General features: G+C 39.6%; 1 protein-coding gene across 1 annotated transcript; it reads right to left on the bottom strand.

The window, feature by feature from the left end:
* Positions 1–850: 850 nt before the first annotated feature.
* LOC123987962 lies at positions 851–1,819 on the bottom strand. The gene has a single exon (XM_046286388.1). It carries the CDS (start codon positions 1,817–1,819, stop codon positions 851–853), a length of 969 nt encoding a protein of 322 aa, XP_046142344.1.
* Positions 1,820–15,740: the final 13,921 nt, after the last annotated feature.

Genomic DNA, 15,740 nt, shown 5'->3' with positions numbered 1-15,740 from the left:
TCAAGAACCCGCGTCAGTCTCTATCGTGCTCTTCTTTCGTTTTCCCGCACACCACAATATCGTCTATAAAATTCATCACCCCTTCACAACCTGCTAATACCGTCCGCATTATTCTTTGGAACATTTCCGGCGCACAACTTATACCAAACATTAAACTTTTATATCGAAATAATCCTGCTTCTGTTATAAAAGTCGTGATGTCTCTGCATTCCTCGTTTAGTTCGATCTGATGATACGCGGATTTTACATCCATTGGACTAAACCATTCGCATCCGCGTACGACGTCTAAGATTTCCTCTATTACCGGCAGGGGATACCTTTCCCTCAAAATCGCTTCGTTTGCTCGGCGCATGTCAACGCATAGTCTAACCTCACCGTTTTTCTTTACTATTGGGACTACCAGCGAAACCCATTCTGTCGGGCCTTCGACCGTTTCAATAATATCCAAGTCTAACAGCTCTTTTAATTGCTTGTTAATTTGATCACGTAATTTAAACGGTAACCTTCGCACCGGCTGTGGATGCGACCTATCAATGGGTATCATTAATTTGAAATCTTTCAACTTCCCTATCCCGCAGAAAATATCGTTATCTTTCCGCTTTATCTCTATTTCGCTCACTTGTAACCCTATTCTCAAAATTTCCAGCTCCTTTGCCGTTTTATAACCTAAAATCGGTCGCCCCTTACCCTTTAAAACTACGAAACTCGCCCGCACTTTCCTATCCTCAACTTCAACATCGCACCGAAATTGTCCCAATAACTCGAGCGCGGTGTCGTGTCCGTACGGATATATATCCTTGTCTACGTACCTGCTCGTTTCACAGACGATTTTCCCGTCTTTGCACCACTTTCACGTGTTTTCATCGACCACATTACACTGTGCCCCTGAATCAATTAACATATTTAAAATAATACCGCCTATCTTAACGTCCATACTTTGTCCCTCTTGCATCGCACTGATCCGGCAATCCGTTTGTAAACCAAATGCATATCTCGATTGTACCGCGCCGGCCTCTTCATCCAGCTCCCTGACCCTCACTCTGCGTGGTGGTTCTCGCCTTCCTCCGTTGCTCGACGTCATCTGCGATTTGCACACCGTCGCAAAATGACCCCTTTTTCCGCATTTACTGCACGTTCTCGATTTTGCCGGACACCTTTCGTCCTTGTACGTATGTCCTGTGTATCCACACCGAAAACATTGAATGTGTTTTTTCTTCTCTGTCACCTTCTCGAACTTTCTCTCTTTCTTCACGCTGTGCGTCGCAGCGACCGTTGACTTTTCTATGTCTTTTGTTTTTAGCTCGATCGCCTCGATCGTTCTAGCAACTTCTATGACGTCACTCAACTTGAAAGCCCCCTTCTCAAGGAGGCGCCGCCGAATTTCGTTCGACGTACATTTTTCCACAATTTGCCCACAAATTTCTATTTCCTCCGCTGGAAACTCGCAATTCTTCGCTTGCTGTCTTAGCCTCGTGATGTACTGGTTCATAGTCTCACCTTCCTTTTGTTTTAACTGACGAAACACGTGCCTCTCATACGCCATGTTTAATTTCGGCTTGAAATGCGTCGTCAGAGCGTCCATTGCTTTTTCGTACGCGTTTTCTCCTTCCTCGACAATATCTGCGTTTGGCAATGTATAGAAAACGTCCTGCAATTCGAGTCCACCATGGTGCAATAACATTGCTTTTTTCCCGTTAATGTCTGTAACGTTTTTACTCGCCACAAATAATTCGAAGGCTCTGAGCCACCGCTTCCATGCTGCGTATACGTTTCCGTCGTTTTCGTTCGGGTTAAACGTGGGTAAACTTTCGCCACTCATCGTGCACTTCACACTTTTAATCCTCGTCGCCAAATGTAATAAATGAAACTCCCGGCTCGTAGCCTAAAACAATTAACCTTTATTCGTAATCCCTTGCTCGTGGCGTTCATACAATACAACTGACTTCTCCGTCCGTCCCCACCAGGCCACCGCACCGATCGTCCTTTTGCCCGCCACACACGTACATATACTACAACACCCACCACCGAGCAACTCGAGGCTGGATGTCCTTTTTACTAGCAGTCGCCCTGACAGCACTACAATCGGTAACTATAGTGAACTTAATACCTATCAAATATACCTTAAACGCCTTTAATGCTGCCACTACCGCCAACGTTTCTAAATCATACGAATGATACTTTTGCTCTTCTGCAGACGTTTTTCGGCTGTAATATGCAACTACTCGTTTCGCCTTACCGTCCTTCTGTACCAATATGGCTCCCAACCCCAATGCACTAGCGTCAGTATGAACTTCGGTCTCACGCAACGGATCATAAAGCATTAACACTGGCCTATTCACCAAAATTTCCTTAATCTTCTTTACCGCCTTGGATTCCCTTTCGCTCCACACCCAAGGAATATCCTTTTTTAATAGGTTCGTTAATGGAACCACTCTTTGAGCAAACCTGTGAATAAACTTGCGGAAATATCCAGCCAAACCCAAAAACTGCCACACCTGTTTCACATTCTGCGGATCTGTTGCTTTTAAAACTGCCTCAATCTTAACGGTACTAGGTCTAACCCCTTCACCCGAAATCTCTCGCCCCAAGTATTCAATTTTCCTTTGGAAAAACCTACACTTCGCTAAATTAAGAGTCAAATTGTTAGCTTCCAAAACCTTCAATACCGCCTCTAACCTTTCAAAAGCTTCTTCCCGGGTTGTAGCTGCTATTAATATATCATCGATATATACTAACGCATATCCCCTCAAAATCTTGTTCATAATTTTCTGAAACACGGCCGGAGCGTTGGTGAGACCGAATGGCATTCTTAAAAATTCCCACTGCCCATCAGGAGTGATAAATGCAGTGAATTTTATAGACTCAGGGTGCATTGGAATCTGATAGAACCCCGATTTCAAATCAAGCGATATGAAAATATTCTTACCAGCCAATTGATCTATTTGATCGTCTATTATTGGTAACGGATAGTTAATACGTTTTGTGCTCTTATTAAGGCCCCGATAATCTATCGCCATACGAACCCCTCCATCTTTCTTACGCACCAATGCTATGGGACTGGCGTAAAGTGATGTGCTTTCTCGAATTATCCCGCTCTTCTCCAAATCTTCCACAATCTCCCTAACTTTATCTCGGTCACCCTGAGACATCCGATATGGCCTACAATAGATTGGTTCATCGCTAATCAACTCTATTTGCATTTCCCCTGCAATGGTACACCCCAATTCTTCCATATTGAACGCAACGTTTCTCCGATAATTATTAAGCAAAGAACATAATCGTGCCACTAATTCAGATTCAGTCCCTTCACAAACTACATCCGACTGCTCAAAAGGTTCCAACCTAATCTCACCTATCATATTCACTTATCTTATTCCTCCATCTGATTTCCGTTTATTTATAGCAAACGTTACTCCCCCAGCGTTTGATAACGCAACGCTACCTTCCTTTTCTAACACATCTCGTCCTATTATTATCTCCTTAGAAAGCTCATTATCAGGTACAACGAAAACCTTAATTTTAAATAAAATTCCATCAATGTATATTTTAATCTTTGCACAACCTAACGGAACGACTGTCGACCGATTGAATCCCGATAATGTTTTACTCGTTTGTTTTAGTTTTAAATTAAAGTGTCGGGCTACGCCGACAGTCACTTCCGAGGTCTACCATACACATCCTGTCTTCCTCTTCCACCTGACACCTTTTAACGGGTTTAGCTATCTTACAAGTCTCAACCTCTATGACCTCCAATGCTTGCGCCCCTTCGGCAGTTAGTCATGCCCTTTTTTCAAGCCTCTCCTTATACTTCCTCTTAAAACACTCGACCTCTGAGTGACCCAAAATTCCGCAAAATTTACGTTTTATTTTTCCCATCGGAACTGCCGTTTTCGCTGAAGAGTTAGTCTCGACCTTCTTAGCCCCGTCCCTAATTACTTCCGGACAGTCTACCCTCTTATGGCCTGGTTTGCCACACGCAAAACAATGACTCGCGTTCCTCTGCTTTCTCTCACGGCTCGCACCCCGATTCTTGTTAGCCGAACCTCTAGCCTTCTTCACGTCTTTAAAATCCCTAGTCACCTTATCTCTGTGTACCGGCATCGTGCTCAAACATTGGTATAATTCGGCGAGCGTCTTATTCTTTGACGCCATTACGTTCATGCGTATATTTTCGTCATGAATACCATGCACGACCATCTCAACCACCTTGCCTTCCGGAATATCTAATTTTAATTTATTAATTCTTTTTGCCTTTTCGAATGAATATCTTTGTAAATCTTGATCCGGTGTGCTTTTGAGTGAAGCTGCCGCCTCAAACAATTTCCCGTAATTCTCTTCCCCCGGAAATTGTCTCATTGTCGCCACCACGAACGCTTCCCAAACAACTGGTGTCGTTTGCAGACTGTCGTACCATGCCTTCGCGTCTCCCCGTAATTTCAGAGATGCCAAATACAATTTGTAAGTTTCGTCCCAATCATACATCACACCGAACATATTAACCTTTTCCAGCCATTCCCCTGCTGACAAATCCCCAGTTGCCGGATCAAAGTCCGGTAATACTTTTTCGTTAACATACCGACTCGGCCCCTTTGGACCCGCTTTAAGAATACCGGCTAGCACTTCAGTCAATTTTACAAAATCGGACTCACCACTAGCTTGACTGGTCGGTTCGGAAGTTTTTAGGAAACGTCTCTCCCAAGCATGCGATCCAGACCGCGTTCTGTCCTGACTTCCACGATGCCTGTCACCTCTCGACCTTTGGTGTCGAAGATCTACTTCGAGAACTCGATTTTCTGCTTCGACCCCCGCTGCGATGCGGAAGCCTCCTTGACGAACTCCTGCTGCGATGCCGCCTTTTCCCCGATGACATCCTTGATAATTATTCTCTCCTGAGTGTCCACTTACTCAATTAGTCCGAAAATAAATACACTTTACTATTTGCACTACTATACAGTCCCTGTTTTGCACCTTACTACACAGTTCAAATTCACAAGCATATGTGTGTATCCCACTTCTGATTTGTAGGAATAAAAGAGCCAGAAGAATGGAATAAAACACAAAACTAGTTTAAGATATTTATTCCGCGTTATAACGTGTTGTTACTTCGACTGACGAAAATCCCACCAACGAAACCCGAGAGCCTGGGCCTACTCTTGAGTTCTGAGAAACGAACTGATCAAGCCTCTTATCAGCTCTTCTTTCAATCGCCAACTATTTCTTCCTTCATTCCACCACAGATTTCATTTTCTTCGTGGATGCAACGATGCACTCAAAAAATGCAAATCCATTTTTTATTTAAGTGGAATTGCATTTTTTTTTACTTGTGTCAACTCCTTGAAACATTCTGCATAAAAAAATACTATGGTACTATTAGAACTAATAAATGGAGGGACCTTGCGTCTATCCAGTAAAAGCTGAATATATGCAACAGAGACATGGAACCAGACGTTGCATACATCCAGCCGAGATGTCGAATCTCTGATTACATGCGACGACCAGCCAAGCTTGAACGTAAAAAGGGACAGACAGTGGAGGAGAGAGAGAGAGAGTCCAATGTTCAAAGGAAAGAGCCGAAACGTATCGGTGTGACTAATACTAATTCAATTATAAAACTTTTTTATTTTTGACTTTTTTTACTGAAACTTTTACTAGCGCATTGGTGAAATTTTTCTGATTAAAATGATACCAAACACGATATAGTTTGAATGGGGCGAGGTTTGTTACGGGGCGCTGTGAAGAATCCAGGCGGGCGGCAGTCAAATCTTAGCGAAAAGGGACAAACTCAACATTCAGAATGAGAGAAGGACAGCATGACTGTAGTGCATCTCACTGAGCGTTCGGGCGATGTTGCCTTTTTCGCTTGCCTTCGCAGCACACTTCGAGTGACGTAATCAAGCTAACGCTTGATTCTGACTACGATTCCAAATCGGCAACCTTTCTACTTAGACGCCACCTTATAACTACTAGCTGAACTAAATTTGTCACGTGACTTGCTCTGTAATATCCCGATTATGGCGGAACTCGTCTTTGGGAATGCGTTTACGGGAATCGGTTATTCGTCCTTATATGAGAAGATTTTGAGCTGAATAAGGGCTCATTCGAAAGAGGAAGGTTCAATGAAGGGGGCTCAACAAATCGTTTTAGTCACAAAACTCTTATAGTTACTTAAAATATACTTGGATTCAGTGGGCGTATTTTCTCGATTTTTCCTCTACTTTGGACACTCATATTATTAGATATCAACACAATCTCGTTAAACCATCGGTTGAGCTCCCTGCATTGAACCTTCCTCTTTCGAATGAGCCCTCACCTATCCCTAAGTGTTCTCATATAAGGACAAATAACCGATTCCCGTAAACCCATTAATAGGCCCATTTTTGCCGGTAATGTCACCTGGCTGCATTACCCGTGTTTACTCCCTTAACCTTCATGGTGTATCTTCATTTTTCTCATGTTGTGTTGGAGCCTTTTGGAGAATACTCAGAATAATTAGTAAAATTGTGGATTAAGAAAAAGAAATATACTTGTACCTCGTTGAGTCGTTTCAAAGCTTTTCTTAAGCGTTTTAATTGTTGACGTTTACCGGCGCGTCGAACCATAGTTGCAGTTAAAATTTTTGAAAACAAATATGGCGTTCGCCTAGATGGTGCTTTACGCCTTCTTTCTTTCTTTATCTTTCTTTCTCTGTCTTTTCTCTTCTAGGAAAGACCATAATGGCGTTTTAAAGGTTCGATGAAATAAAAATGCTTTTGTTGAAATGAAAATTAGGATTTTTATTTAATAATTGTTATTTATACTTATTTTTATTAATCAAACATTGCTTTTAAATAGAAAATGTTTGGCTCATTAGCTGGGAGGATTATTTCCGTGTGGAATGCTTCCAACTGTTCCTCATCCATTTCTCTGATGGCTCGTTGGCAGGTAGTGCAGGCTATCGCCGGTTGGAAATTTGCGAATCTTTGCCTGCATGCTATGCAGGTGGAATGTTTTATTGCAGCGTCCTGTTGCACAAAATGATGGGTGCCTATGTTCACCCATTGTTCGTGGACTCCTGGGTGTGCTCTTAATGCACACCGAAGACACATTCTGCCAATTTTTGGGTTGAATATATATACAAACGCTGGGATCGTATCCCGGATACACATTGCGTTAACGGCAGGTGTCTCTAGACGCATTGTTTTTTCTTTAAATATAAATGGAAGTTATTACTATTAATAATTTCTCTGAATTTTAATTATTTTATGCTTACTTTTCCTCGTAATTCTTCACTTTCTTCACAATTTTCTCTTTCTAACACTTTTTCTTCCTTTATTAGCAAGAAAACTTTTCACTCCGTTTCTGACGGTTGCTCCTATACAGTAGCATTCTTTTTGGAGTGCTTCCACTTGCTTCCAGCGGTTTTTTGGATTTTCGTCAGTGCGCATGCGCGTGTTCATGAACCTAATGGATTTCTGCATGGATCTTCATATTTGATCTATGATGTTGATTGGTAGATAGGCCCTCTTTAGCCTACCTTTATGAACGATTCGCTTTTTATTGGGTCCTATTGCCAATTCTATGTTATTTGGTTCTATGTTTCGAAGTATAGTATAGGGTCCAGTGTATTCCTTTTCAAATTTGTTTCTTCTAGGCGAGTTTAACAGCATAACTTTTTCACCTGTTTCATAGTTTTTTTCTTTATCTAAATTCGATTTTGCTATTTCTCGTAAATTGTGCAGTGTTTGAATCAGTTTTTCGATATAACCGGGGTATGTTTTTAAATTATCAATCGGTTTAATACTTGATGGTTGTCGAGCTTTCTTCCCGAAAACTAATTCGTGAGGTGTAACTTTTGTTCCTTCGTGGATGCTGGTATTATAGGAGAACATCGCTTGTGGTAACCATTCATCCCAATGTCTTTCTTTTGAAATATAATGTTTTAAATATTCAATTAAAACGTGATGACTTCTTTCTAGTGATCCATTTGATTGTGGATGGAATGAGGATGACCTATATGATTTTATTTAGAATGCTTTTGCTAATTTCTTCATTAATGATCCTGTAAAACATGTACCCTGATCTGTAAGTATAGCTTTTGGACTACCAAATTTGCATATGAAGTGCTCTGTAAAAACTTTTGCTACTTCTTCAGATGTAGTTGATACCAAGGGTATTGCAGCTGAATATTTAGTCAGGTTATCCTGGGTGGTAAGTACATCACTATTTCCTATTGTAGTTATTGGTAGTGGTCCTAATATGTCTAAGGATACTTTATCAAATGCATCAATTGGAGTGTCAGTGATGACCATTGGTTCTTTGTTTTTCATTCTTACTAGTTTTACTTTCTGACAGCTGATGCAAGTTTTGATATAATCAGTCATTTCTTTTTTCATGTTTTTCCAGTAATAATTGCTTCTAATTCTGTGGTAAGTTTTCTTGATTCCTTTATGTCCTCCTACTGGGCTTTCATGGTTTTCTTTAATAATGTGCATCCTCTGTATAATACTGTGACTTGAGACCGTTGTTTCGAGTCTCAAACGTACCAGCTATCCTCGAATAAATTAATACTCGGGGATTGTTTTTAAGTTAAGTGATTGAATCAGTTGATTGGTTTGATATGAAGAATATTTTAATAACAAACTGTATGATACAAGATGACAGTGAGTATGTTTCCGAGGTGTTGTTACTACGAGAGTTGTCAGGGTTCTAGTTTTCGAATTTTCGTGTGCGTGTATAAAAGGAAAATGCTCTATGCCTAGAACTATTGCTGATTGGCAGAGAAAATGTGGTGGGAGGTGTGAAAGAGTGGAAGTGAAGCAGTCGATGAGTTACCGTGGGTTTTTCCATAATTTTTGGGACTTCCTTAATTTGTAATTGCGGAGCGCCTAACGGTATACGACCCCAATCAAGGGTAGTCGACCAGACGTTGGTTTTATGACCTTTGGTATAATTTTTACCTGATGGTTGTTTGCCAGGACCTGAAGGGTCTGCGAGGCAACATCCTCTCTTCTTTAGGTGGTGTAATTATTGTTCCTTTGCAGAGTGTGCTGGTGATGTTCGAATCTGCAAAGATTATTTGCAAGAGTTTATGTAATCCTCTCAGTTCTGGCATGGAGCAATCTTGAATTTTTCTTTTATGGAATTCCTGGCAAAGTATCTTGAGTGTTTTAGGTAGGACTTCCCTTGAATGTGTGACTAGGCCAAATATTTCTTCATTCTTCTCTTTTAATTGTATAATGATTTCCTCCTGGTGAGATATGTGTTGTTACGTTCGGGCTGAATTTTCATCAACCCGACCTTGCGTTCCACATCGGGTGCGCAGCACTTGAAGGTATTCCACGTGAGGGATGCAAGGAAGGGCCTTATATTTTTTAAATTTTCCGTTTTCCATTCACGCTTCTCCGATCTCGTGCTTCTTCGTCGGGTGCGCGTGCACTTGAAGGTATTCCACACGAGAACACGAGAAAGGAGTTTGAGATTCAAATTGACCTTTTCCTTTTTCTTTTATTTTATTCTCAATAGTTACTATCCAATATACCTAATTTGTGTGCCTCGTCGGTGCGACGCACCTGGAAGTATCCCAGGCGAGGAACACAAAGAAGGCTATATTTGGCTCTTTCAAATAATACAGATTAATCTTCCTTGGGACGATTGCCGTTGGAACTATGTATTAGAAGTGTACAGAAATTTGAAACCGTTAAGGTCAAGGAGAGGTATCATAAACATCCTTCGCCGCGCGGTTAAGCAGTGCGACGCACATGGAGGAATCCCAGCTTAACTGCGTAGAATAAAGAAAATGCGATTTTCGCCCTTATTTTACAAGCGGATACCTCTCATACCTTCCACGGGAAAATGAGTGCAATAAAGAATGAAAGTGATTTTTTTGAATGATATGAAACGATCTGAATCGTGTAATCAAGGGTTTCAATTCGCGATTGTCGTGACAAGGACTCATACGAATACGTTAAATTCATTTCACACTTTTCAATTCCTATCTTTTCCTCTTTTGCTTTTAAATCTGTAACGTCCCGGAGTTATTCGCGAGCACGCTACTGCGCCAACGCGTAGGGAGAGCGGTTCCCTAAGAGAAGGCGACTCGTATTTTTATATATATTAATAAAGGAGGGATTATAGGTTCGGGTGGCACACGGTAAAGGAGTAAAATCCAACGTTAATTCCTTTCTCAAAAGTATGTCGATTTATTCAAGAAATGATGTGTTTGTTTGTAATATAATAATAATAAAAGAAAGGTAAGTAATATAAAAAAGGTATTGAATGTAATTAAATAATATAATGAATTAATGTAATTAAATAACAAAAGTTGCGCCCTGTTTTTGAAATACAAAAAGAAAATAATTGTATTAGTTGAGTACAATGAGTACGCCCTGGATTAGAAAATACAAAGAACGTAACAATCGCGTTTGTGCTAAAAATTGAAATACAATGGAAGAAAATCAGATTATTAGTTACAAAGTAAATTGTCCTAAAATAAAAATACAGAGAAAAATAAATTAATTAGTAGACGCGGCTCTAGATACGATTATCAAACTTTAAATCTATAACTTGAATTTATAATTTAAATAAATGATTGATTGTCGGAAAATTGGCTAGGATCCGTTCTGACACTGTAAGAGCTAGCTCGTTCGGCCGCAGTACGATTCCTGGGCAACTTAACCGTCACTGATAGGCCGCATCCAAGGAGCTTCTGCTTTCGCTCGCTCATTAAGCTTGGTTGCGAACCTGACCGGTAGTTGAGCGTTCCGGGTCCGGCGCGGAACCTTTGCTCCCTTACCGACAAAAGAATCCCACAAAAAGTACATTACATGTAAAAAAAAAGGTAACGCCAAGTAGTTTAGGCACTATATGGTACATATTTTGTGAATTTTCTAAAAAAGTAATGGATATCATGCAAAACCAGCCAAGTATTGAGTTATATATATTTTTCTAATTATTTATACTTGGCGTTTGGCTGCCTCGTTGCGATTCAACAAAATTTGTTGAACCATGACCACAGCGCCCTGCATTGGACCTTCCTCTTTCGAACGAACCCTCACCCAGTCCCAAATCTTCTCATATAAGGACGAAAAGTGTATTCCCGTAAACCCCTTTTTAGGCCCATTTTTGCCGGTAATGTCACATGTCTGCATTACCTGCGTTTACCCCCTTAACCTGGGTATCGGTTGCTGTGACCATCCCTGAAGGACACCACCGATCTCTGATTTTATTCTATATAAACACTCATAGTGACCACTGTGATCAGCTTGCAAAGAATGGTCAGAACTGATAATCCAGTTTTTGAGTTAAAAAGTCACAAAAAATGCCTATCAGTCGTTTAATAGAGGAGGTTCGCTCTAATATAGTCGATAATGTATTCACAGGTTTGGAATAACATACAACAAATTTTGTTGAATGGCAAGGAGGCAACCAAACGCCAAGTATAAATAATTAGAAAAATATATATAACTCAATACTTGGCTGGTTTTGCATGATATCCATTACTTTTTTAGAAAATTCACAAAATATGTACCATATAGTGCCTAAACTACTTGGCGTTACCTTTTTTTTACATGTCATGTACTTTTTGTGGGATATCACGACGTTCTCAGGGCCACACTGAAATGCATTGTGTATTAGTGCAAAGAGGTGCTCCGCTCATAATGCCTAAACTACTTGGCGTTACCTTTTTCTTACATGTCATGTACTTTTTGTGGGATATCACGACGTTTTCAGGGCCACACTGAAATGCATTGTGTATTAGTGCAAAGAGGTGCTCCGCTCATAATGCCTAAACTATAATACTTGGCCTAACCTTTTTTGTACATGTAGTGAAATTTTTGTGGGTTAATATTTATTTTTTCAATTACTTTATATGTGTGAAATGTATTTAGAATTAATCTCTGGAGCATTGAGTGTCATGTATTTTTGTAGCAATGGGATGGTTTCCTACGTTACTTCTTTCAAAGAACATCATGTATACATCTTTTGCACCTCTTGGCCACTGTTTCTTATATTGAATTATGTCATCATCAATGTATACGAACGTCTTTTTTGAATGTTTTATATAGCATGTGTAATGTTTCTTGCCTTTACTATTACTATCAATATACAATACAGCGCTTGTTGCCCTATATGTATTTTGGGCAATGTGTATGCTTTCTGTATGCGCGGCTACGATTTTAGGTCTTTTAATGTCCACAATTTTACCATTTTTATTGTGAAATAGCGGTAATTGTATTATGAAAACATTTTCAGCTGTCGTAATATCACTTTTTGAAAGTATACCCTTCTGTCCACAATGAGTACACACAGCATCATCCACTGTGTTCCATTCCGAATAGGTGTTAATGATATCCTGGAATGTTATTTTTTTTCCTTCCACCTGAGATAAGGGTAGTGTTAAAATTATATTGTCCTCTGTGTTAACAGACGTTTGATGACAACATTTACAACGTATTGTGTGAGTTAACTCATGTTTCACAATCGCTCGGATATCAGTATAACTATTTATAATATGCAAGAAAAATTCAGATGCGTCCTGTGGAATTTCTTGTACGAAAGTACCACCCGCATGTTGTCTAACAGCAAAAGAGTTAAGTATCTGTACATCAGTGGCTACGTAAGCTTGGGCTACAGCTGTCATAGCATCTGAACTTGTACGTGTCAATAACTTTCGGCGCATACTATCACAGCAAACTATACATTGCAATATAACATTAGCATATCCAGAGACGTGGTCAGCATTAATGAATCCTTTAACCGAGACATCTGCACGGATTGTTGTCGCATTATCTGTATGTACTGGTTCAAAGAATGGACGAGTTTTGGAAATTGAAGTCCATTGTACATCATGAATTTTCTGTCTTCGTACCGGCTTACATTTCAGTGCAGCTAAATCTGGCCTATAAACACTTCGCAATCTGTTATATTCTTGTATAACCAATGTATTTGCCTTCACCATGCACGAATCGAAATTAATTATATGCAAGCCGTTTAAAGTCGTTACTCGAGATAAAGCCACGTAAGCCTGACCGCAACTGAAAATACTATTACCTATATCGACTACAGCTGTCTTTACGCTTAATCCCTGGCATTTGTGAATGGTGATTCCATAACTGAGAGATATTGGAAATTGATATCGCAGGACATAGGCTTTATCCATTATTTCAAACTTGGAAGTAATTCTTTGTAAGGAATGCACAGTACCCGTTGATAATCGAAAGTGCACTGTGTTGATGTCTTCGCTATCCGGTGCTCGTAAAAATCCAACAATTTCTCCAATAGTACCGTTTACGAGGCCCAATGTAACATCTATATTACGCCTTAACATCACCTTGGCACCAAGTTTGACAGTGATAATTCTATGTAAGCCAGCTGTTTGCGAATTATCCTCCTCGTATTTATCTAACAGTTTGTGCACACGTTTCTTTAAATATGCAACACAGTCAAGAGTGTCGCGTGACACTAGTTTCACTTCCTCACTGTTAATTGTTGTAAGCATGGCTGTGTCACATACATCACACATGTAACGCGTAGGAAATATACAAATTGCGTCAAACGGCAAATTTTGGACATAATTGCATAATTCATTTAATCTGTCTTCACTACGTTCAGAGTAAAAAGGAATTGTCCTCGATTGTAGTGTGGCAATATCTTGTTCCGTAAAAACACCAAAACGAACTCTCGATAGAAGCTCGCGGTAAACATTGTTTTCTCTTTGCCGCATATTTATGCATAGTTCGTTATAGTGAAATAAATCTACCCACAAATTCGATACTGCCAATGATCCCAAGTATTTCTCATTTTTAACATTTGTAATCTTAACAAACGCTGGTTCTTCGCGAACTGGTGGCAACTGTAACAAATCGCCAAATAACAGAATATGTTTACCACTAAACCATCCGTCCTGGTCTTCCAAGGTATTAAATACCTCCATTAGTCTCATATTTATATACATTAATGTGATGTTGGAAATCATGGACACTTCATCTATTATAAATAGCACAGTATTTTTCAACTCATCCCGTAATGTTCTCAGAGCCATGTCAGACAAAGGTCTGTATGGTGCTGTATGACCATGTTCCACGGGAAGCTGAAATAATCTATGCACCGTTAAACCGTCGATGTTAAACGCTGCTATTCCAGTAGGGGCTATTACTGCTGTATCTTTCTGTAACCGTACCTTTGTCCAACAACGAATTGTCTTAATCAAAAAGCTTTTTCCAGTTCCTCCTTCTCCACTGACATAAAGACGCAGTACTTGTTGACTCGAACCATCCGACTTGTTAATAATCATTTTTGTTACGTTATCAAAAATTCGTTTTTGGTCTATATTCAATTCGTTTATGTACTGCGTAAGATGACAATCGGTAACTTTATTGCCTACCTCTCGGAAATCTTGCATCGCTCCTGCGGCCTCAAGCGGTTCATACTGTATACGATGATCCATCTGATTCGAAGAAATGGAATCTTTAATCTCATTATCCTGTTGTTGTTTAATATATTTAGTAATTAATTCTGTGGTATGATTGAAAGCCTCTTGAAGTTCTTCCAAACGTTCATGATATTGAACACCATTCATAATATATGTCTTATTTGATGCAAATGCTTCTGCATAAGTATCGTAACACCCTTTCAACTCCTCCAACTGTCTCCACGGCTTAAATAGTAATAACAGGGAATAGTAGTACTTTTCTGGATTAACACTTCTTTTGTACGTATAATGATTAATTAAATAAGGACGTTCACGTTTATTTAAATACAAACAGGTATTTGAGTCATAAAATTGAAATGTACATCGAGTCGTTTTAACTTTAGAAATATCATACCACCTAGCAAAATCATACAAATTCCATGTTTCTAACTCTGTAGGCCTATTAGGGTAATAATTGTCAATTATTGAAGGGCAAAAAATATCTGTAGAATCAGAATCGAGTCGTCCAATTTCTCTTTGAGTTTTTAGTTTTCGATTTCTTATTTGGTTTACATCTAACCATCGAAATGTCGTGTGAGGATCAGTAATATGCAATGGAATTCCTAAAAGAACATCTGCGGCTTCGATGGCGCCGCATTCTCTATTGTTCAAAGTACGTAACGCGATATTCCATAAACAAGCACGAATTGATTTCGTACTATTAATTACATCAAAAGTATTAACACCATCACTGCATTCAGTTTTGGTAGTGTACTTTGTGCAATTCCAATTTAACAGAGTAGATTTTTCACCGATAAACTGAATATCCATATTTCCTTCCCACGCTGTTAGGATAACCGGATTATAATCATTGATACTTCTTTCACGATCATTACGTGGAAGATCGTATAATCGATTTTTGCTCCTCAGTTGCTTCCTATTTGCTATACTAACAATAATATCTCTTAATACTATTGTCTTTGTAACAGTACGTGGAAAACCAAATCTGCATCGCGAAACGCATACCCTCTTTATGCGCTTTTTTCGTAGACAGTACGAATTGTGATAATGCCGTTGATGCGTATTGACCCGTCGATGTAATTGAGGTGATACTTCTTTGTCGGGTATCTTACAAGTCACGTAATTCAAAATAAATTTAATTACATCCTCATTCGGAAACTGTCCCAATATTGGTGCACCTTCTACCCACAATAGTATGTGCCAATGCGGTGTTCCTCTATTTTGATATTCACGCCTTACGAAGTAATGTTTTATCTTACCGATTGGATTATCGGCTGAACAAATAAACTGTAATATTGCTTGAAACTTGTTTTCCATAAATCTCGCTGCC

Source organism: Osmia bicornis, chromosome 7, assembly GCF_907164935.1.
Source record: "Osmia bicornis bicornis chromosome 7, iOsmBic2.1, whole genome shotgun sequence".
NCBI classification, from domain to species: domain Eukaryota; kingdom Metazoa; phylum Arthropoda; class Insecta; order Hymenoptera; family Megachilidae; genus Osmia; species Osmia bicornis.
The sequence above is the reverse complement of the archived record's forward strand: the minus strand, read 5'-3'. Positions and strand labels throughout refer to the sequence as shown.

Excerpts from the sequence above, each read along its gene's own strand:
- LOC123987962 (XM_046286388.1), bottom strand. The coding sequence starts at position 1,819 with ATGAGTGGCGAAAGTTTACCCACGTTTAACCCGAACGAAAACGACGGA.